This window comes from Onychomys torridus, chromosome 6 (assembly GCF_903995425.1).
Source record: "Onychomys torridus chromosome 6, mOncTor1.1, whole genome shotgun sequence".
Classification (NCBI taxonomy): Eukaryota; Metazoa; Chordata; class Mammalia; order Rodentia; family Cricetidae; genus Onychomys; species Onychomys torridus.
The window spans coordinates 58,986,444-59,009,932 of record NC_050448.1 but is presented as its reverse complement, the minus strand read 5'-3'; the positions used below and the strand labels follow the sequence as shown (position 1 = coordinate 59,009,932).

General features: G+C 40.8%; 1 protein-coding gene across 1 annotated transcript; it reads right to left on the bottom strand.

The window, feature by feature from the left end:
• Nucleotides 1–455: 455 nt before the first annotated feature.
• Ctso (cathepsin O) lies at nucleotides 456–21,731 on the bottom strand. Its single transcript, XM_036190694.1, has 8 exons — nucleotides 21,577–21,731; nucleotides 14,626–14,731; nucleotides 14,047–14,186; nucleotides 11,902–12,069; nucleotides 10,587–10,708; nucleotides 4,630–4,793; nucleotides 3,774–3,866; nucleotides 456–1,621 (listed from the first exon to the last, which is right to left on the bottom strand). The coding sequence occupies exons 1-8, from the start codon at nucleotides 21,682–21,684 to the stop codon at nucleotides 1,587–1,589; spliced, it is 936 nt and encodes a 311-aa protein (XP_036046587.1). The 5' UTR covers nucleotides 21,685–21,731; the 3' UTR covers nucleotides 456–1,586.
• Nucleotides 21,732–23,489: the final 1,758 nt, after the last annotated feature.

Below are 23,489 nucleotides of genomic sequence, written 5' to 3'. Positions count from 1 at the left end.
GGAAATGTGAATGTAGAGCATATCAATACTAACAAATACTTATTAGTACTCGCAAATAATGAGATTATAAACCACATGTTTAAGAATAAGTTCTTTTTTTTTTTTTTTTTTTTTTTCCGAGACAGGGTTTCTCTGTGTAGCTTTGCGCCTTTCCTGGATCTCACTCTGTAGACCAGGCTGGCCTCGAACTCACAGAGATCCGCCTGGCTCTGCCTCCCGAGTGCTGGGATTAAAGACATGTGCCACCACCACCCGGCAAATAAGTTCTTTTTAACTAAAAGTCAAAATATAGGGTTTTTTAAAATTATAAATGTCAAAATCTAGAATACTTGAGGGATAACAGTGATTTTGAAAATTTAAAACTTTGTTTGCATGTGAAACTGGGTATCAGAAAACCACTGGTAATGTCAGAAAAATACAGAAAGTCAGAAACACAAACTGTCGCTGAACTTAGCTCCTTTCTGGGCTCCTTGAATAATTAGACAACTTTATTTAAAATGTTAAGCATCATCTTTTGCTATTTTTTCACACTCCACTCTATGCACATGCTTTTGAGACTGCTTCTCACTGGAACAGAAAAAAGAATAAGGAGTTTTGTTCTTGATCCTGGTATTCTAATGAGGGACATGAACAAAGAGCAAAGTGAGCTGGACTACCAATTGTCAGAGAATTTTTTTAAATAGATTAGGGAATAGAAATGGAATGTCAACAATAGGACTGAGTTCTGTTGGACTGGAAGGTGAACCATCAAAAACACATGGGAATTATACAGTAAAAGACAAGAGAGACAGAAAAATGTGGAATACTTTGTTCTCCACTATAGAGAGAAGGCAGCAAGAAGTTAAATGTATTGGATCCTTGACAGTGAAGCGTTCTAGAAATTCTGACTCATAGGAAGTAGCATAGGATACTTCCTATCACATGGTTGCCCTGTGTTTCATTTAAATTCAGTTGAGTTGGCTCTCTGAAGAAGAGACTTTCACATTTCTTCTTTGTGCATAGTTGTTCTACTGCCTAGGGTAAGGTCCATTTGTTGAGGTAAAACAATGATATTCCAAATCCATATGTATGGCACTCCCTCTCAGAAGGCTGCTGTGATTGTGAGATACACACTGAGTTAGGTTGACAGTTCTAGTAGATGAGGTCATCTATGGCTGGTGATTATAAGTCACAAGGGAAAACAAATTCTGATCACTGCTTTGATCCAAACTGACTGAAGTAGTCAATTAAAATAAACAGTCAGAGAGACAAAAAGCAAGCAAAAATCCAAACTGCTTCCAGATGGGGGGCTTGATATGACCTCTGATTCCACCATGCTCTCAGTTTCACACTGTTCCAGATTTCCTTGCAGGACCATGTGCCATGAATTGGGGGGTTTCTATGAACTTTGGTTGTCCATCTCTCTCCAAGAATGGGATGATCTGCCATTGTTTAAAAAATAATGCTAGCTTGCTCTTAGAACCTCTTGTAGGCAGTTGTTGAACCTTGTCAGTGAATAATGCTTAGAGTTAAGTATTATATTAGATCATATTATGAAGAGCATCATTTTCATAGTTGTCTCATGATGACTCCAAAACATGGCATGATCATACAAAGACAACGGAGACAGAGTCTGCGATGCCTAAGGCAAAAAGTAAAGGAGGAAAAAAAGAGGTATTAATAGCAATCAATTTTCTCTATATGATTTGCTCTGCAAAATTTAATTTTCACTTACATTTAGAATGAGTTAGTACCCATTAACAAAATAATTTAAATGTTATACTTAGTTGCCAGTAAAAGCAAGGCAAACGTAAAGGCAAACACTAGAAGAGAAGAGATACTTAAGATTTTTGTCCCCAGAAAACAAACCCCAAACTACTTGCTGGCTGAACAAATGAGTGTCTGTAAGATCTGTACCACACTGACCTGTGTTTCCTAAGGGGAAAAATGACTAACAGAACTTACTTTAAAATGTTTAAAAACTTAAACACTTACATTTGAAGTTTACTACATTTTAATGAGTCCTAAGTGTGTTAGGCTTTCTTATTGCATCAGAATCTAGAACTTGTCACCATATCAAACACTTTAACAGCCCATTTGAAAACTGGATTTCATTTCAATGACCCATAATCTTGAAATTTCTTTGGATCATGGAATAGTCTCTGCCTTTTGCCATTGTTCACTAGAATCATGTGGACAGTACTGGGTATACAAATGTTCAGCAAATAGCAAATAAGGTCAGGAAGGACTTGAATCCCAGGACAGTTAGTAACCAGGAAGGCTCTGGAGACTCAGACTATGAAAGCAGATAAAGGGGAGAGAACATCTGGGAGCTGGAAAAGGCCATGGTGAAATGCAGAGCCATAATCAAGGTAATTATGAACCAGCATCTGCATTGTGTCCTTTGGAATCCCCAGGCCCTAGATTCATGGTCAGAGCTTTGAACACAGTTAGTTTTCAGCACAAACTAGCTGCACCTCACTGCCACGTTGAGAGACTGTGAGAGTCAGTAGCAGTGGGGCATGCTTAGCAGCCTCCCATCTGTGAGTCCCAGTGACACAATAGTCCCATGAACTACTGAGCAGCAGGGCCCTGGGTGGCTGTGAAGGGGGCTCTTTCCAATATGGAAACGATTTCACTGTCTAATAGCACAGGTTAGTTATTGATTTTCATGGACTCAATGCTGTGGAGTAAGTGAGCAGCAGTCACTAGATCGAAGCAAAACACCTACTCTCAAATTTTGCTGTAACTCTTGATCTTTCTCACCGTCTGAAGGGTCTGCAAGTTGGGAAGATTTACGTGCCACAATGTCAGAACTCATGATAATGAGAAATGAGTGTTTCTATGTGCACTTTAGTTGAACTCTAACTAGATTTAGAAAACATGATGATTTTCCAGAGCAAATCTCACACTACAGTTCTGAATACAGGTTTCAGCATCAGCTAAGAACACTGCACCAGCTCTTTCCATTTGCTTTTGTTTGGCTGGTTATACAATATAAAGGCGTTTTGGTAAGTTTTGCAGTTTCCGTAGACATTTTGTGAGCATTTTGCAGGTGACAGATTGCAAATTAAGTAAAAACAAGTGTGATGCTCACTCAGATTTTCATACCCAGACACAAAGAAAAACTGATTCCTAACTGTTTTTTGCCTTCATGTTTTCCTTGCCTTTGCGATGTCAGAGGTCAAACCTAGGGCCTTGAGCCAGCCCTGCAAGTGTTCTCCCACTGACCCACATCCTCAGCCCCTCTAGACAGTCTTGAGCGATAGGGGAATCAATGCATTATAAAAAATGAATTTGAAGGAGAAACATGGTTCTGGAGAAAGTTCAGTCTCTTAAATGGAGTGTATTTTCAAGTAGTTGCCTTTGTTAAATTATTGTTTTATTTTATTTTTTAACATATATACATAAATTTTTATTTTAAAATGAGTATGTGTTTAATGGTGCATTATGAAAATTTTCTTTTTCTTTTTCTTTTTTTTTTTTTTTTTTTTTTTGGTTATCGAGACAGGGTTTCTCTGTGTAGCTTTGCGCCTTTCCTGGAACTCACTCTGTAGACAAGGCTGGCCTCGAACTCACAGAGATCCACCTGCCTCTGCCTCCCAAGTGCAGGGATTAAAGGCGTGCATCACCAATGCCTGGCTTCATTTTTTAACAGGGTAAAACAGGGTAAGCAAAAGAAATTAATACCACAAAACGGCGCTGAGCCCATTGGAAGCATTCAGGTTTGTCATGATGATATATTCAAAAAGGCTTCAGACTTAGCCTAGAAGTTTCAACACAAATTGACTTACCACAAACATTACCTCCCATTTTCACGTGGGCATAGCCTTCTATTCCCCAGGAGTTGCCCCATGAATTTCGCACCATCCAATACGGAGTATTTCCTACAAAGGTAAGATGCTAAGACATACCCTGATAAACCTATATCGATTAGGAGCATATACATTTCTGGACTTAAAATTGAGTATGCTATAAATCTATTTGCTGCAATGAAAATATTATTCATGTGAAACAATAATTTACATTTACTGTCTTTAAGTTATTTTGTCTAGATAGCTTAGTAAACTTGAATTGTGCTTATTGTCTCATTCTACACAGAAGAATCTGAGTTCATTTTATTTAATACAGAGTTAGGTAAGACAAGACAAACTCATCCCCAGGGAATTAGAAGATGAAGTATTACACACATATGATAAACTATAAGGCGCTTTTCTCCGGCTAACAGTTACTCTAAATATTTCAGATGAAGCATTCACTTCATGTGAATTTAAAATTACCATTCACAAATTGGGATGGGGCTCAGTGCCAAAGTGCTGGTCTTGTATATGTAAGCAACAGGATTGAATGGTCAGCAAAACAGAGAGAGAGAGGGGGAGGGAGGGAGGGAGAGAGAGGGGGGGAGGGAGGGAGGGAGGGAGGGAGGGAGGGAGGGAGGGAGACGAGGGGAGGGGAGGGGAGAGGAGAGGAGAGGAAGGGGGAAGAGGGAGGGACGGAGGGATGATTTTTAAAACCTGACGGCTGGACCAAGACAGTTCTGGGAAGACCACAGGCAAGTGGCTTCTGAGGCACAGCAGAGCATCTCGGCATCCTCCAGGTGGCCCTAGTTCAGAGCTCCCTCTGGGGAGGATTCTGTGCACTTGTCCTTACCTGTTTTATCAAATCCTGTGATGAGAACCGCATGGTTTGCCTCCCCACTGGAGCAGTGATGCTGAATTATGCCCCCCAGGTAATCCTGCCAGCTCACTGCGTCAACTATCACCACCAAAGGGCCGAAGTTCAGAAGTGCTTTTGCCATTTCATCTTCTTGGTCACTATGGAAGGAAGATAGGCACAGGTAAAGAATTTAACTTTATTTTTGTTTTTTGAAACAGGGCTTCTCTGTGTAGTTTTGGTTCCTGTCCTGGATCTCTCTCTATAGACTAGGCTGGCCTTGAACTCACAGATATCCACCTGGCTCTGCTTCCTAAGTGCTGGAATTAAAGGCATATGCCACCACTGCCCAGCTAAGAATTTAACTTTTAAGGTCAAAGTAAAACACAGTCTGTTAAATCTGTGTTAAATTGAGGTATGTGTAATAGCAATCACAAAGGATGTAAGGACAGATATTAAAGGATAAGAGAGGTTGACAGTCTAGGGCTCTATGGGACATAAGGATGTTGGGATCTCAGCCTCTTCCCATATTGTCTGCTAAGCAAGCTTTCTACTTTTATGGTCTTTTCATGGCCCAAGGTTTGTGGCCCTCCAGCCATTGAACACTTGTTCCAATCAGTACAAAACAGAAAGGAGGAGCTCTGTGTCTCTGTTGAGATTTCCAGGAAATAACACTTCTCTGTGCTCAGATCTCATTGGTCAGAACTCAGTCATGAGACTGACTCTGGCTTACAAGAAGATACGGAAAGAGTTTTGTATCTGGTAGGCAAAGCATCCTGATAGAGTGCAGGGTCCCTTTTATTAAATAAAGTGCCAAGTTCTGATACTTGTAAATATATTGTCACCTCCAAGAGATGAGTATCTGGCAAACAACTGTGTCTACTTTTTAAAAAATATATTTATTTATTAAATTTTTTTTCCATTTTACATAGCAACCTCAGTTCCCCCTCCCTCTCCTTCTACTGCCTCCTCACCTCCCTCCCACTCTACCCCCATCCACTCCTCAGAGTGGGTAAGGCCTCTCATGGTAGTCAACAAAGTCTAGTACACCAAGTTAAAGGAGAGCCCAGCCCCTCCCCATTGTATCAAGGCTGAGCAAGGTATCCCACCACAGGGAATGGGTTCCAAAAAGCCAGTTCATGCACCTGGGATAAGTCCTGGTCCTGCTGCCAGGGACCCCACAAACAGATCAAGCCACACAACTGTCTCCCACATTCAGGGGGCCTTTGTCAGTGAAAGTTAAACACAGGAATTACAAAGAAGGCTCACTCAGAAAAACACTGGAAGAGATGTCCAAAAAATAAGAAGAAATATCAAGATGCCAGAGTACTAGGTGCAAGGCTACCAAGATTGCAAAGCAAACGGTTGTTACTTTTACATTTCCTGATGTTTACATCAAAATCTAATGTTGCATAACATTTGGCCCCCATCTATGCTAAATGTGTGTGATCAAACCACTATTTACATTTTTCAAAGGCCAGCTTGTGGGTGAAGGATACCGAAACCATGGTACTGAGAGTTCAGGCTGTAAAGATAGCATGTGGTAGTTTATTGCTACAGAAAGCTATGAAGGATTAGTGGCTTTCAGAGTAAATGCTTCCTTACTGCACCTGCTACAGCCAGTTTCCAGCAGGGAGACACTTAGTCCACAGATGGAAGTCACTCTGAAAGCCTAACAGTGGAATTAACTGCAATAGAAACTGTGCCCTCATTTTACCAAGGAGTCATCCAAAATATTAACCTGCGATTTGACTTGTACATTTAGAATTTATGGTCTAATAATTGGTGCACAGCAATTATTAGATAATGGGGGGGGGGTGAGTATAAAATTTTTTTAAAGGCACCATGGCCAAAGACAGGCTTTGGGTTTCTTTAATTCTGGGCTCAAATCCTGGGTTTATATTGTATTATACCATTTACCATACTCTATGCAACTATAAAATTATGGAATTTAGTAGGCTTTATGTTCTGTAGCATGTCTAGCATGAGTCACATAATATATCATATATACTAAATCTATAAAATTCTCATACAGTTTACTCAAACCTTATAATCTTCCTCTGTCTTCTAAGTAACCCAAGAACTACTTCACCCTAAATTGTAGTATGCAACACACCTCTTTCATCTTGAAATTCTTTGAATATTCAAATATATTCTCTCTATTTTGCCCAATACAATTGTCTCCATCTCCTTAGGACAACAAAAGACGCATGGTAAGTCCTTCTCATGAGCACTCTAGTTTCAAGGACACCAGGAGAGATGCTAAAGATGTAGGCAGAGAAGCCTCAGAATGTAACCATTCTACAGTACCAATTATGGAGTCATTGAAATAATTTAGTAACACTCTGCCTGAGCAAGATGAGCACGAGAGAGAGAAGGTGCTAGCAAATTGCACGTAGGCTAGCTCACAGTCCTGGCCAGCAGAGACCTTCTCCATTTGATCTCAGAAACCCGATCAAGCGACACTACCATGATCTGTTCTTTAGCTTCCCCCAAGTTAAACTCTGTGGCCAACAACATCAGCGTCTCTGCCCCGTCCCCTGCCCCACTCAGTCCCACATGAGCTACAATGCCAAGAACCGGTGAGTTTTCAGACCTAGATTCCATGCACTGACATGTTATTCCACAAATCAACAACTTATAAAATCTATATTCTTCAAAGAAGTCTCCTAAATTTTACTGTCATCAGGTTTATTGTTTAAGGCAAACATTCTCTCTGACATCTGGTGATTCTATTGATATCATCTCCTCTTCCTGAGAGCTTGATGTGACAATGTCACATCCTTGGTCTGTCACGTCCTCTGTCTGGATCCGCTGCAGAGTACAGTCACTTCCTTCCTTTTGTTATCTCCATAGCTATTCTCACATGCCAGTCTGAGTCATACAAGGCCTGGCTCTGAGAAGCAAAAGTCCGTGGAAGATGCCTAGCATGGTGGTGTTTTGCTTTAAGCCTAGGTGGTGTTTGTGTTGGAACCTTTTCCCCATCCTGATCCTTTTCAGTTCCTGTGCCATGTCTCATGGAGATTTGGGTAGATCACTGGGCCCCGAACAACATGTTTTGAGAACTCTGAGTACTAGATCTCATGATCTCAGAACTAGAGAGGGAGATGAATGGGCTCAGAGTTAAATAGGCATGGTCTTCCCAGCCTTATAGTCTGTACCCAGTGACAGTGAGTTATGGGCATACATCTGATGCAAGGAGTGATACAGTCATGCCAGAGATCTGGCCTGATAGCTGAAGCAGATCCCAAGGAAGACCCTCCATCTCCAGCACTCAGCACTGCAGTGCACACCACTGCTTCCCAGAAAGAGACTCCAGCTCTATAATAAACCAAGGCATCATGGCAGCATGGCCCCCTCCACCTCAGTGGCACTTTCAGCTAAAGGGTCTTATAGGGTGATGGGTATCAGTTTTGATGAAGCTCAGAAGTGTGTATCTCACCTCTGACCCAGAGTTCCTCAGTCATTGGCCTCAAGTTATAGATAAGATTCTGGCTGAAGACAAAAGCACTTTTCCCTTCATTTCCCACTGCCAGGGTCTCTTGTGGCCACTGTCTACATCTCTTAACTGCTGTGATATTTCCTTTCTTGCCTTGGACTTTCTTGCTTAATTCTATCAATTCAAGTTGTTCAGTTTAAAAATCCTAGACTCTCTCATAAAGAAATGAGAAGAATGGGTGCTGACTCTCACCTCCACACTCTTCTAGTCCCCTGGAGGAGAGGGTCCTCATATGTTGGCCTTGATCTTTTCTCCACTGGACTGCATTGTCTCCTCCTTGCTCTAAAAGCATGCTAAGCAGGCCTCTGTCTCAGGACTTCTGCACCCATATCCTCTGTTTGGAGCAATATTCATGATGCTATCTTCATGAGCACATTATCTCAAAAGTCACTCCTGGGTGAGGCTCCTTCTGGCAGCCCTTTTTAGGACTAGGACTACATATTCTCCTTTCTCCTAGAAAAGTGGTTCTCAACCTTCTTAATGCTAAACCCTTTAATACAGCTCCTCAAGTTGTGGTGACCACTAATCATAAAATTTTTTATGGTCAGTATTTTTAGACGCATTTATTTGCATGCTCTTCTCCAACCACTGGATATCATCTTGCAAGCTTTCATAATGTATGAATATTTATTGTTATTAAATTTCAATCCAGTGAAAGTTAAAATTAGAGGCTCATATCTCATTCAGTCTCTCCCTCCTGATAGTGCTTGGAAATTATTACTGTTGTGAATCATAATATAAATATCTGATATGCAGAATATATGATATGCGACCCCTGGAAAAGGGTCATTTGACCCCAAAGGGTCATGACCCACAGGTTCAGAACCACTGTCCCCAAAGGCTTCCTCTTCCCACTGTTTTATTTAAAAGTTCATACACCAAACCTATCACATGTTTCTATTAGTTTTATTTGTCTGCCTCAATCATTTAAGAAAAATCCACAAGGACAGGAGTTTGTCTAAGCTGCTTATTTTCCAATCCCCAACAATAAACACTGTCTAGTAGTTATCTGAATGATTGGATAAATCAATTCATGCTCTTTCTGAGGCTTGATTTTGACAGTTTGAGATTACTGTGGAATGTTTAAAACAATGCAGAAGCTGTTGGGCTATAAGTACTGCTTAGCACTAGAGTAATCTCTTTCTCCATCCTACTTGCCCCCCCCCCCCCAACGCATACAGAGTGGTATTATTCTCTGTCTCTTCCATATTTTTAACTTGCTACCCAGGAAATAGTTATTTCTTTGATTCAATTTAATTACCTGTGGACATCTGGGCTCTTTTGTGAATACCTTTTCAAGTATACTCTGCAGGAACTGGCAACTTATAAAGACATGCTTTCTTATTTCAGGAGTTGATTGCCTTTACTCCCAAAGGAGACAGTGGCCAATGTCCTTGTGGTCAGAACCTTGTGTAGCCAGTTATGGAAGTAATGCTCTGGTTGTCTGGGTAATTCTCCAGGGCCATTGCTGCAAACAGGAGCTGGGTTGACAATCTCTAGTGCTCTGGACACTTATACCAAGACTTAAAGGGTTATGCTTTGTTCAAGGATCTAATTTCACCCCATTGCCTATTTCCCATGGGTAGATGCCATCTGCATCAAGCATCAGTAAATCACAGGACATTGTTTACCTTGGTCTGAATGGAGTTCTTTTATTCCATGTGATGTTTCAATAATGGCACAATACCCAAAATGCATTTATCAATGGAGCCAGAAGTTGGTTGTTTCTTCTGTCTACAACATTCCTATTCTATACCTGTTACTAAATGACCTAAATAATTCTCTGGCCAGATATTTTTTTAATGTAATTTTAATATTTTAATGATTGTTTATGCTTCAACTCACCAAAGTTGCCCCATTTTTCAGTGTCCACCACCAACCACTCTTTCCCTTTAATCGGCCCTTACTTGCCCTGCATTCCCATGGCCCTTACTTTCCCTGCATCCCCATCACATTCATGCACCATGCATGTTACATAACTTATTTTCAATGCTATAGTCTTAGCTACAAGTAATATTGTGATAGGCTTGAGTTTTCCCAATAGCTGCACACTTGAGAACTGCACAGAGTATAGTGTTCAAAAAGGCTTCTTGTTACATCATCTGTGAGCTATGCAATATGAATTTGGACAGACTCAAATATTAAGAAACAAGCTCCTGTGTCTTACCAACTGAATTTTCTGAGTGTTGGTGGACATATGTTATAGCTTTAAACGGAATTGAAAGTTATTCATTTAAACTTCTTATTTTTAGTGTGGTGATACATAAAAGAATATGCAGATTCTCCTTAAAAGACTTCAGTGACACCCCATTGTGAGCATCAGTTAAACTCTTTAGTAGGAAGTTAGTTCTGAGCCAAGAGTGTGCAAGGGTAAGGGTGCCTTCAATCAAGTCATTAATTCTGAAAATAGTAAAGATTGTGCACAAAATAAAAACATAAAAAACAAGTCATTTACCTGAAGTCATATGCAGAAAAATTTTTGATTGAAACGCCAGACTGTGATCTGGGAAAGTAGCGACACAGGCCATTTTCTGCCTTGAACGGGTATTCTGAATCTTCCACCAGCTTCATCTGTGTCTAGAGAGAACAGTCACAAAGTGTTCATTACCAGTTGTTTTAAAGGTTAAGCAGAGCTTTCTTCAGTGAAGTCAAAGAAGTCAGGCTGCACCCATGCAGCCTGTAGGCATAATTTGATCTTAAGGTTTTAACTGAAATCACCAGGTGCTTGTATCAAACATCCTAGAAAACATGAATTCTTAACTTTTTTTTGAGTTTTTTCTTATGCCTTTTCACTCTAGTGCCACCATAGATATGTTAACAAAGCCATGTCATCCTTCTCTTGAGGGCATGCTAGGGCAATACGCTTTCCTTCCAAGGCTCTTATTACTGAGCCAGCAAAGCTCTGAGGCCAGACAGTGGCCAAATGTTCTTGCTATGGCATCTCCTGATGTGCTGCGTGTCTTACAGTTGTCTGTACAGGCAAATGTGCTAGGCTTGTTCAAAGAGAAGAAGCACAATCATTGTTATCTATAATGAGTCTAGAGCAGTCACTGGTATGTGTAGTGGTTGTTTCTAAAGTGAATATGTAATGGGAGAGCATTTGGGTTTGGACAACACTGATGTGATGACTTTTGCAATGGCCCCTTATTTTCTTATTTTCATTCCACTAATGCTAGATGTGTAAGAGTGTCAGGGAGAAAATGTCAACACAAGTGTGTGACAAAGTCCTGAAGTGGGAGGGCAAGGGCTTAGTATCCAGTTTTGTCTGATTACATGATTCCAACTTTCAGTGATCTTTCTTCGTCTGTAAAGAGTTCTAAATCCAGCTGACCTGTGGTGTCAATCCTAACAATGTCATTCAGGACACCTATGGAAACCAGTGACTGTGTGACCTAATCCTTCTGAGATGTTATGTGATAGGTTTCCACATAAGAATTACCTACTAAGAAAAATGAAGAAACCTGTATACTATCTTTCTGAATATGTATTTAAGATGTCTTTACCCACTGATATATCGATGGCTAATTTGTCTGGAAGCAATTACTTCTAGTATCTCCAGGGTCTGTGGTGTAATCCCTTGTAGCTCTGGCTTAATCAAACCTGGCCCTGGTTTGATTCCCTGCAATGTACCTTTCCTGGGATTAAGTCTTTCAAGCTTTGTCTACTTAGACTTCTGATCATTGAACCTTGTTTAATTTAGGAGAGGGACTGGACTCCGTGTACACAGAACATAAGAGGAAATCAGCGATTCAGAAAGCTGAGATGGTTACCTTGTTTAGCCAGCTCAAGGCACCCAGAGGAGAGCCACCGCTGCAGCCATAATTATTAAAGGAGCAGTCGATGACCTGCTGCACGCTGAGGGACTCCAGAGGTTTTCCTTGGATTGCACAAGCCGACTCTATTGCACCCACCACGCTGAAGGCCCAGCATCCTCCACACTGCCCAAAAGATGGGGGTAGTATATACTAACACACAGTGTCTACATTAAACTTGTCAGTGTCTCTAGATACAGCGATATAAAGAAGGGAAAAAACAAAACAAAACAAAACAAAACAAGCAAAGTTCCCGGAAAGCAAAAACCTATACAATAAGCATCCATTCAAAAATGAAACTAGAATTCTCTTTGAGCATTGACTTCTAATTATTTATTAAAACTAAATCAGTAATGTTACTGCTACCAAATAAGTTAACCAGGCTAATGAATTAGTAGAGGCCAAGAAAACACTTGGAGGCACTGGTTGGATTACGGGTAGTCAGTGACTTCAGCTTATGAATCACTGTTTCCCAGAAAAGAGTAAATGGGCTGCTTCTAAGGAAAGGAGGAAACCAAGGAATGGAATAGGAGCCACATAAAAGTATGCACAATCCATAGAAAAGGCAGGAAAGAAAGAAAGAGGGGGAAAAAGAGGAATTTAAACCTGGCTTAGTCATAAGACCATGTACTGCAGAACCAGCACGGTGAAGTTGTGAGTGTCCTGTGGGGTGATGCTCTAAGCAATACCCTGGTTTTGAGTGGTCTTATTTAGTCCTCTAACCTCAGTGCCCACGGCAGAGGAAAACAGTCACCCACTGAAGATGGACTGATCTCCAAATGTGAGTATAACTGGAGATACCACACCCAGAGCTAGCATGAGTCAAGCCACTGAGGCAGCTCCTAGGAAAACCCCCCCACCACTGAGAATGTATGTAAATTCCTACTGGGAAGGACTGGATTCCTGCAACACCCACTGCTTACCTCTGTGAATACAATGGCAAACTAAATGACTTGGTAGTAAATTCTAATAAGCAACTGTAAACACTGAATCTGAGAACTAGGAACAAGCATCCTAACTAGACAGACACTAACACACTGGGGTGTGCAAAGCACTTCACTTCCTCTTCCCAGGGAGGGGGAAGGACCTGCTGCTGTTTCTAGTGAAGGCACCCTGCAAGTGCCATCCTGTGGCTGGAGATTTGACTTTCTCTTTCTGGCTACATCCTTGCTGCTGATGGATTACACAGCAGCAGGAGATGTGAGAAGAAAAAAGAAGCACATGGTCTTCATACTTCTACGAACTAGGAGGGCTGCTCTGCATTACAAGTCACACCCATCCCATGTAGTGCCACCATTTTCTTTCTGCCTTGAGTTAACTCTCCACCCATGACTTCACGATACTCCACAAATTTCCCTCTCAGCACTCATATCTGGAAGCAAATGGTGGGTAATTTTCATGATGAATTGCTGTACTTATTTCAGTATTTACATATTTGTTGATTCTTCAACAAACAAACAAACAAAAAAACATCTCCTTGTTTACCAGTTTTCTATTTGTTTGTAAAATGTTTCCCAAAGCTTTTATGCACCGTGACCTAATCTATTTCTCCCACATCCATTCTCCTTTTGCTATCAAACTTTGGACAGGGCTGATCTGTAACAAGAGAATGTAGCCTTGAAGCTACACTGACTGGATACAGGCTGGGTGGTATATGACCTTACAGGCAGTGAGCAGGTAGACTGGGTTTTCTGATGGCGCTCACAGGATGAAGGGAAGGCTAAAACCCCAGACACTGTGTGGGCAGTCTCATTGCACTTTACCATGCACTTTACTTTTGAATCACTTGCACAGTCAGTAATTGTGTTTACTTTCCCTGTGAGTCCACAGGATTCCTGGTTTGTGTAGTGTGGTTACTGGGATGTATTCCTGAGGCAGTGTGCTGAGGGCGCTGGTCACGGATGAGTGAGCACACCCAGACAGGTTTAAAAGTCAGGACTGGATAACTATCTCTCACCCTTCAAGGAGCCTTCTCTTCCATGTCGGATAACTGAGGTGCCATTTTACCTAGAAAAAGCCATGGGTTTCTTGGTTTGACTGAACTTGACCTTGAGATGCTTTCCAATGTTCAGACAATGAAGAGTGAATAGATGTGGAGCTTACCATCTTCTGGTTTCTCACTTGGTTCACAACATGCTTGTCCCTCCAGTCAAATCTCAATGGCAAAGACACATTGGGGATGAGTGTCTGCCCTGCTGCTGGGTATCTGGGAGACCAGGCAGGTTTGCTGCCCAAATACAGAGCTGAAGAAAAAGAGGAAGACACTTGACTTGACAGAGTTAGGCCAGTGCCCCCCTCCCAAAAAACAAAACAAAACAAAAACAAAAGGGAATAATCGATGTTGTTTCTTTTATTATTACCCACAAAACCATAAATATTCTGAACAGAATTGGTGCTAGAAAATTACCAATGTGAGGAGACAATTGTTGCTTATGCCTGCATGGATGTGCTGCAAGGATGTGCATGTAATCATATTTAGTTTGTAAACAATGGTTAGTGGAGTACAGTCCTTAATTCATTTCCCTTATGCTTAGCACATGGTACACAACTCAAAGTTGGCATTTAAAAAATATTAACTATCACACAATTTACAAGATTCATGTAAATCTTATAAGATGAAATCATTAATTAGTCAGAGAAGTTAGAATCGGGAAATTAATCAATAGTACTTTCAGACCTTACCTTTGAACTCTTCAGGAAACAAATAAGAAAACTGATTTATTCCATAGAAGGCAGTGGAGTTTTCATGAGAGAAAGAGTTCAAGTATCGATGTCTAATAAGACTTTCCTGAAATAATGAAAACAAACTTTTTTTGTCTACTGTTTGAGCTTTCCAAAGCCATAAATGTATAAACTTGGACATATTCTGAATGTAAAAGTCAAACTTGATTTTCAGGCTGGGGAAAGTATGCCTTATGCATCTGTAATTCTTCTTCCCCACACATGCTGAGAGTATCACACACATATTTTTTAAAGTGTTGACAAGCCCTAGACACTGGTGACACATTGTAATTAAACAATTATAAATATGAAATGTATCTTCCAAATTTTTTTCCCTCTGTGCAAAGTAACGAGGCTTGGAAAAGGACTAAGTTGATAAATGAATGGAGAAGTCCAAGTCTCTTAAAGTTGAATTTCAGTTTATTTCATTTGGAACAAAAAGGCTTTAGGAAGGATGCAGCCCTGGGGGTCTCCCCAGAAGAAGGCCAGGTTTTCCTATCTTGATGGAAGAAAAAATTACTATAATTCTGTATTTCGTCATAATCAACCTTAGGTTTGCCTTTTCTATGAAGAGGCTTATATTTCCCAATGCTGGCTAATCTTTCAGGTTTTGTAGAAATTCAGAGGACCACTGTTCTCCATGTTAGCATATGTCCATGTTGACTTATGCACTTGAGTGTTTATGCGTATGACTCAGAAAAACAATAAGCAAAAACTAGGGCACATTCATCAGTGTAACTTATTACTAAGTCACCTGAACTGAAAACATGTCTGGAACACAATAGCGCCTCAATAACCATCTGCTCTTTAATAACGATCTATGTGAAATTTTCATATGGCCTCCTCTTACTACCTTTCATCAGTTTGTTTTGAGCAAGACCACACCGAGACTCATCACAGTCTTGATGCATTCTCTCTTACTGAACATGAGTAGAAGGACTGCTAACCAGAGAATTTTACAAGTTCTTTTGAGTTTCAGGTACTTATGGTTGGTGAAGTAAGGCTTTGAATATGATCCACACTTACACATGGAAAAATAGAACTAAATTTATAAGGTAATTTTTGCATGACACAAATGACAACATAAGCATAAGCCACTGGATGGTAACTACAGAGGAATTTACAGGAATCAGTCATAAGATGGATTGATCATTTTCTTAAGCAGGAGAAGACAGGACAGGATAGAGAATGCAGGGTGTTTGTAGCATGTGGCAGCCATGGGAACACGCACGGCAGGCCTCCATCTGTGGGAATTGAACTGTTGGGGGCTGTATTGTCAGGAACCCACAGCAGGAAGCTGATGCCTGAGTACTAAGGTTGGCTATATATAGTCAACACCAGAACCTCCTGAAAGATAATTCTTAAATAATAGTCACCAGGAGACTTTTAAAAACCTTCAAATATCCCTTGATCCGAACAGAAAAGAACAAGATTCATCTCACAACCTTCCCTGTATCCATGTGTCACTCAAAGTCAGTGTTACATTGCAGTCCAACAATTGATCCTGGCACTCTCCCCAGTTCTCATAGGTACACACCTAGGATGAGGGTAAAAGGTGAAATAAGACAGAAATGACCAATATCGGGAACTAAAAGATCACGACTACAGTGCTTCTGGCATTCTAATTATTTTGACAACTTTATGCTAATAAGTTTTCTAATTTGCATGAAATAGAAAAACTGCTTGAGAAACAGATTACCGAACATGGAAGAAGTAGAAAACTTTAATCATATTTATCAATTCACAGCATTAAAATTGTAATTGAAAATTGACCCAGAAGGAAAACTATAGTTCCACATGGCTTCAGTAGTGAATTCCATACAATTAAGAAAGAAATAACAATGATTTTATAGACAACAAGGAGGAAGAATACATCTCAAACAAGACCATGTTACTGTGATTCTAAACTAGAAAAGAACGTCTCAAGAAAACAGGACTGTATAAGAGTAACTCTCCTAAATATAAATATAAAACCCTTAGTGAAATATTGGCAAATCGAACACCACAATGTTTCAGACAGACAACATCATGACCACGTGAAGCAGAGACGAAAATGGTACACCGATTAGCACAGGGAGCTTAGCAACACAATAAAAGCATTTTAACAGAATAAGGGATTAAAATGAGACAAAGTGGCATGATGTTCTTCCCTAAGAGGATATATGTTATCTGGGATCGATAGCATGCTTGTGGTTTGTAACGCTAAGTCTATCTGATTACCAAGTAGTTATAGTAACTAATAAGAGAAAACAATACGAGACTGATCCATTTTAAATACTCATAGACCTAATTGCAAATGAAGAAAAGACAACTGTCAGATCTCCTCTAAGACGTGGATCTCACAGAAGCAGCAGCAGCAGCAGCAGCTCCCGCGGGGCTGCTGTGACCTTTCACTCTACTAAACCAGACACCAGTTGCAGAATTCCACACGTCAGTCTTGTTATCGCCCCTGCAATTACTCCTGCCCTTTCATAGCTCTCTAGAGCCATGCCAGGGACAGTCTACTTATCACTGCTGACATCCTGCCAGGAACAAAATGTTCTGTGTCACTTCCTTCCTGCCACTAATTTCACCTCCCTCCTTCAAATTCTAGTAACACTGAAAATTCCTCCCTACCCACTTCTGAAGAATCCCTGGGAACATAAACATGTATACACACATTTGATTTTGAAATAAACTTCAGTAAACATCTTACTTTTGAAATGCAACTTAAAGGGACATAGTCAACCTCTCTGTTGCTCTATTTTCTTCATTGACAAATTTGATTACACTGCCAGAATATAGGGACTAATTAAATATGATATTGTTGGGACTATGAATTTATCAATGGCAGAATGAGTGTTGAGTTAAACATCCCCAAGCTATATCTTCACCCTTAAAAGCAGAACGTTTTGATTATAGAAAAGCATTCAAAGATCACGCTTTCACCTTACTTGGGTTAAAATGTAGCAAGTATTTCTTATGACATTACAAATGAAGACTAGCTATTGCAAACAATCTGATATTGTATTCAAAATAAAACAATGCCAACAGGACAGTCTATCTCAGAATATTCATTCCTCTATTAGAACTCAATCCTAGTTTACCTAACACGAGGCTCACATTGTTTAAAATTCTGTTTCTTTTCTAGAATTATCTGTTTTTTTCCAGTCACTTTCCTCATGACCCTCAATTTTGGCTGTTGAAGCAAATTTGCTACAGTCTCAGCAGCTTTGAGTCTGCATATGTCTTGTCTCATCACATTAAAACCTGTGTCTTAGGAAGTTAAGTCAGTAAGTTCTAACAAAAGGCAATAAAGGATATGATGGTGTGTGGGTACACAGCCACCACCTCTAAAGCTACATACAATGCTAAAATCAAAAAGCTAAGCCAGGGGTTCTCAACCTGTTGGTCACGACCCCTTTGCAAGTTGGATGACCCTTCCACAGGGGTTGCATATCAGATTCTGCATGTCGGATGTTTATATTATGATTCATAACAGTAGCAAAATTACAGTTATGAAGTAGCAATCCAGTGATTTTATAGTTTGGGGTCACCACAACATGATGAACTGCATTAAAGGGTAGAAGTATTAGGAAGGTTGAGAACCACTGATCTAAACCTTTTAAAGAGATTTTGGCATTGGGGTAGACTCTGGGGTCTTACACGTATGCACCACAAAGTCTACCACTGAGCTGTACCCCAGCTCTTAGATTTGAATCACAGCTGCATTAAAGAGGGAAGCCATGAAGAGGAAATCAGACAGACCTTATAAAAGAAAAATCAGAGCTGATAAATAAGAGGAGCCTTTGAACAGATACAATGAGGAAATAAGTATTGTTGCCTACTTTCTGTTTTATTTTTAACTGTTTAACTGATTGATGTACAGTGAGATATCAGATTCCTTAGTGGAAGAGAATTTAAGGCTAAAGAAAATGAGGGAAATTTCCAGTTACTATAAAAATAGGAGAAAACTTGCCCTTTGGATATTAGTAAGTACCACACAGCTTTAAACCTCTCTAATTAACACTGTATCTTAAGATCCTGACTCTGGAAAAATCCTATCTTTTGAGCCTTTCAGTGACTTCTGACAGCCAAGCTTCTACATCTTTCAATTGCTTAATCTTGCTTCTGTATGTAGGTATTCATAAATGTGTAGACATTTTTATGTGCATATGAATGCATGCACCTGTATATATGGGCCAGCATTCATGTGTATATGTATATGTGTTTCAGTATCCATGCATACATGCTTATGGGGATCACATATCAAAATAAAAATGTATTTGTGTGATATTCCTATGCAATCCCTTCCATACGCTAATTTGTAGCTTTACTGGCCTAGCTAGGTTGTTGGATATGCTTCCAAGCCCATATCAGAGAGGAAAGACAATGTTTACTGAAAGTCAGAAGCAGAGAGGGCTGAACCTGCTAGTGATAAAAGATAACTCTGCTGATAAGAGCCTTGAACTGGTCTCAAATGGAGATTAAGGTGAAGTTTTAAAATTCTTCAGAAATCAGCATTTTTTTTTTTCCTGAGAAATCAGAAAGCCTCTCATTCTATTTCACGTTCTTGTTATCCAAACCTTCCCAACTATGGGAAACAAAGTCACAGAAGCTTGTTTGGTTTATGATAGTTGGTAGATACAGTGCTTTTCAAAAACATAAGAAGAATAAATTAATATTCTTAACTAATAATATTCTTAATAAATTAACAAATAAAATATACATACTTTTCTCTTTTGTGTGCTCAATAGCATCTAGAGGAAGAAGCAAATCCTGAGGAGCAATTTGTTGGCCTTTCTGGTCTCTAAGAAGAATGTCCAGTTACCAAGCACACTAAAGATACAGCTGAGGGGAAGGAGGGTTGGCTGAACTGAAATAAAGGAGGCTTCTACATTCTATACACAACTTGCCTTGTAAGAAAGCAGTAGGGTCTTAAATCAACTAATTCAATAATGGAAATAATTCTGTAAAAGGAAGTCTTTTTAGACTTATAAACTGTGTTTTACTTAGCATATATTTTAATGCGTAGAGTCAGAAGAATCCTTCTTAATACCTTTGGTCACCAAAGAAACAAAGCCCACTGTGCCCGATTCTCTAGCTGACATCATCCAGGAGTGTTCACAGTTCGCAACTATAACGTAAACACTAAATGCTCAGAAGACTGGGCATCCACCTTATCAATCAAATTCCTGCTAACAGGAACGCAATGAAAACACTTTTTTTTTGGGGGGGGGGTATTCTTAACCCAAAGTTTTTAGAATAGACTAAGATTTGGAATTCTTTATTCAACTTCCAACCTCCCACGTTCCCATTTAGACTCTCGGCTGCATTACTCTTTAAAAAGAGTAGGATTTTTCTAGATTCTTGTTTCATGGTACAACAGCCATATGGGTCAAGTATGAATAGGCATGAAAAGTACAATTTGCAAACACAAATTCTATTTTATAATCTTTTATCAGTGACTATGATTGTTAATCTCCATGGTCCATTCACTGGGATTTGGAATCGCCATGGAAACAAGCCTCTGGGAATATTACTGCGGATATTTCTAAATCAGGGTAACTGAGGAAGGAAGACCATCCTAAACTTAGGGGGCACTGTGTCTTGTGCGGGGGTCCTGGATCCAGTAAAAATGAGAGTCAGGCCACAGTATCCAGGCCTCCTTGCTTCCTGGCTGTTGATGCAGTGTGGCCAGCTGCTACACACCCCTGCCACCACGACATGCCCATCCTGATGGACTGTCCTCTGGAAGTGTGAGCCAAACAGACCCTTTCTTCTTCAAGTCCTTCTTTCAGCAACAAGGAAAGAAATTACACACTTACAATGTCAGTCTCCAGGACTCAAGATTAAAAAAATTATAACCTATGTAGCGAATGAACACATTGTCAACACTGTGACACTATTTCACCCCAGTGTCTGGTTCATGAGTAGATGAACTCAAGGACAGGACTCGGTAACACACAGGCCAAGGACTTCGGAGAGAAACAGACAGTGCTTCTGGGTTTGGTAACAAGAAATGAGCTCAAAAGTAACAAATAGGAGAAAAGCGTGCATGTTTAGTTTGAGTAAAAAAACACAGGGATGGGTAGCTGGAGCCAGGGAAGAAGGCCTGACCTTCTGCTACTGGAGCTTTCCACGCCAATGAGGAAGAGCCGAAGAGGGCAGAGCTATGGAGTCCCACGGAAATTTCAGAAAACAACAAGAAGCTAACTGGAGAAACATCAGATACACCTCGGGTGAGCAACTGGACTGAATTCAGACTGACTCTTGATTTAGAACAAGTGAGTTTTCTTTTCTAATAAAATCGTAATGGCATCTTTTCAGATTTAAAAGCACGTCACTTAGCATCAGCTATAGCACACCTGAGGCCAACTGTGAATCTGCATTCCAGTCACTTTCCCTAATTACTGGGAAATTGTGTCCATGATCCCGTCCGTTTCAGGATTTTAAGACTGAAGTAAAATTGAAGGATTATTATGGAAACTTTTTAAACAACCCGAATTAAAGGCATTGAAATGTTTCCTTCTGTTCTACGTCAGACTCCACCAAGTCAAAAAGAACTTTTTAGAAACGCGGTGGTACAGAGTCCCCAGGACAGGGAAATCATTAACCCAGCTCAGCAACCTGGGGAAATCAACAAGCCTGCTCCTGGAGTTCGAACTTACAGTTATTGGAGGAGGGAGCTAGCGCCCCCTGCAGGCGGCTTTCTAAGAGACAGGTTTATTTTGAGAAAGGAGATATAGAACAGCTTTGGGATTCCGAAGCTTTGTTTCGGACAAGTCTTTTATTTTGGAGAGCATCACATAAATCCCTGTCCTGGGGAATCAGGCTTTAGGCAGCAGCGCTGCTGGGGAAGGTGCTCCTGGAGCGTGGGTCCCCCCCTAGGAGCCCCGGAGCAGGGGACAGGTAGAGGAGGGAGCTTGGTACCCGCAAGGCGGCCGCCTCCCGCTGGTGGCTCCGCGGCCAGGTCCTGGAGACCCCGCGGCCCAGACAGCAGCAGCACAGTAGCAAGAGGCTCGCCCACCGTGGCTTCATTCCGGCGCCCGAGGTCCTCCAAGCACAGCCCGCTTTCTCTTTCGGTTCCTCGGCTCCTCCCACCGCCCTAGTTGGGCGCAGGCCCAGAAGTAGGCAGCTGCCGGGTCCCCGCTGTTTCGGTTGTTTGGTGCTGGTTGGGATCATCCTGGACCTTGTGTTCTTATGGAGCTCCAGGGGTTTAACTCTTTTCTAGTAGGAAAGAGACCAAGGCCTGATTTACACAGCAGCCAGCAGCGTGAAGATAAGAACTACTGAATTTCCTGCCATGTGGGATTAAGCCCATTATTTTTCATCCAGTCATTTCAAATTGAGTATGTGCTCATAGAATGTGTGTAAATTGAATTCAGCAGGTATTATGTAGACGTGTGATGTGTGTGAATTTACACTGCGCTTTCCTTCGGTGGATACTCGCAAACACATAATGACTTTGTACTGCTCCACAAAAATTTCTTTGCACACAGTTTCTTTCTTTCTTTCTAATGGTGTGGTTGTTTCTGCACTTGCAGAAGGCTGTACCTGCTGAAGTTTGCGATGAAATTTAAAGTAATTCTTCTAAACACATCCTTATATGCCGAGCACGTTCTGTGTGTTTCTTTAATTATTCCACTGTTAAGGTAGCTTTAATTTCTTTTCTTGTTTTTATTATGCTGTTTTCTCCTTGCTTAGCTTATTTCATAACCCATTCGCCACACTTTCTTCCCCCTGCTTTAATTAAGTGTTGTGATTAAAAATAAAATCCTGCTTCCTTTTACTGCCGAGCTGGTGAACAGAGAGCAGAAGGGACAGAGGGAACGTGTTCGTATCAGTCACTGCTCCAGTCTGGTCAGGCACAGCTCAGTGTAAGGGCTAACCAGTGGAATGCAGCAGGGCTCTCCTCGAAGGAGACTGGGTGACTTAAATATCACACATCATGGATGACCCTGGGGAGAAGACAGCTGCTTCTCAGAACAGCATGTGCACAAGCTGAGGAAATGCAAATTCCGATTTTAGAGTGAGTCCTTACTGTGTTTTTCTGTTTTTCCCCCCTTTTCTCTTTATATGCCTCTCCCTTCCTCTTCTGTGCTCTTCTTTCTCTTGTCCAAAAGCAGATCCTTTGTGGATGACTGTGACCAGGTTCCCAGAAAAGGGAAGGTCCTGTATCATTTCTGCCTCAGCCTCTGTCCCTGTATGTATCTAGAAAACCCTGTGGCTCATTTTCTCCTCCCTCTTATCTTTGGTCAAATGTTCCCTCATCCCCAGGCTTACCTTGACTGCCCTACTTAAAACAGAACCCCCTCCCGGGTCCTCACCTTACTCTTCGGATGTTGCTCCATTGCTTCTTAGTATCTGCATCATTTAATCTACAACACTTCTGTAATGCCAGCTTCATGAGGACAAAGAGTTCAGTTCTTTAGTCTCTTACGCACCAATAACGTTTAGTGGGTATTCATTCAATCAATGCATATTTGTCGATGGGAACTCACTAAATTTAGTTCAAATAAATTATGACCACAGAGATTATCCTTTGGTTGGCCACCTAAATCTAAATGTCTTAACTCAAAGGATTGTCAAAAAGCATGAATTATCATCATCATTATCACCAGAACACTAACTTTAGTTTAATAATAGCAAAAGAGAATACATAGAAGTGAGTCAACTACTAGGAAGGTCCCTTGGGAAAGGACAGCTGAGGTTGGCAAAGCAGGAACCTGTGGCCTTGTTATCTCAATTACATCTGTACCACAAAACTTTCCAAGAGGAACATTGTCTTACTGTGGCGTGTCTGAAACACCACCCATCACTTTTCCTAATGCCCAGATCATCCT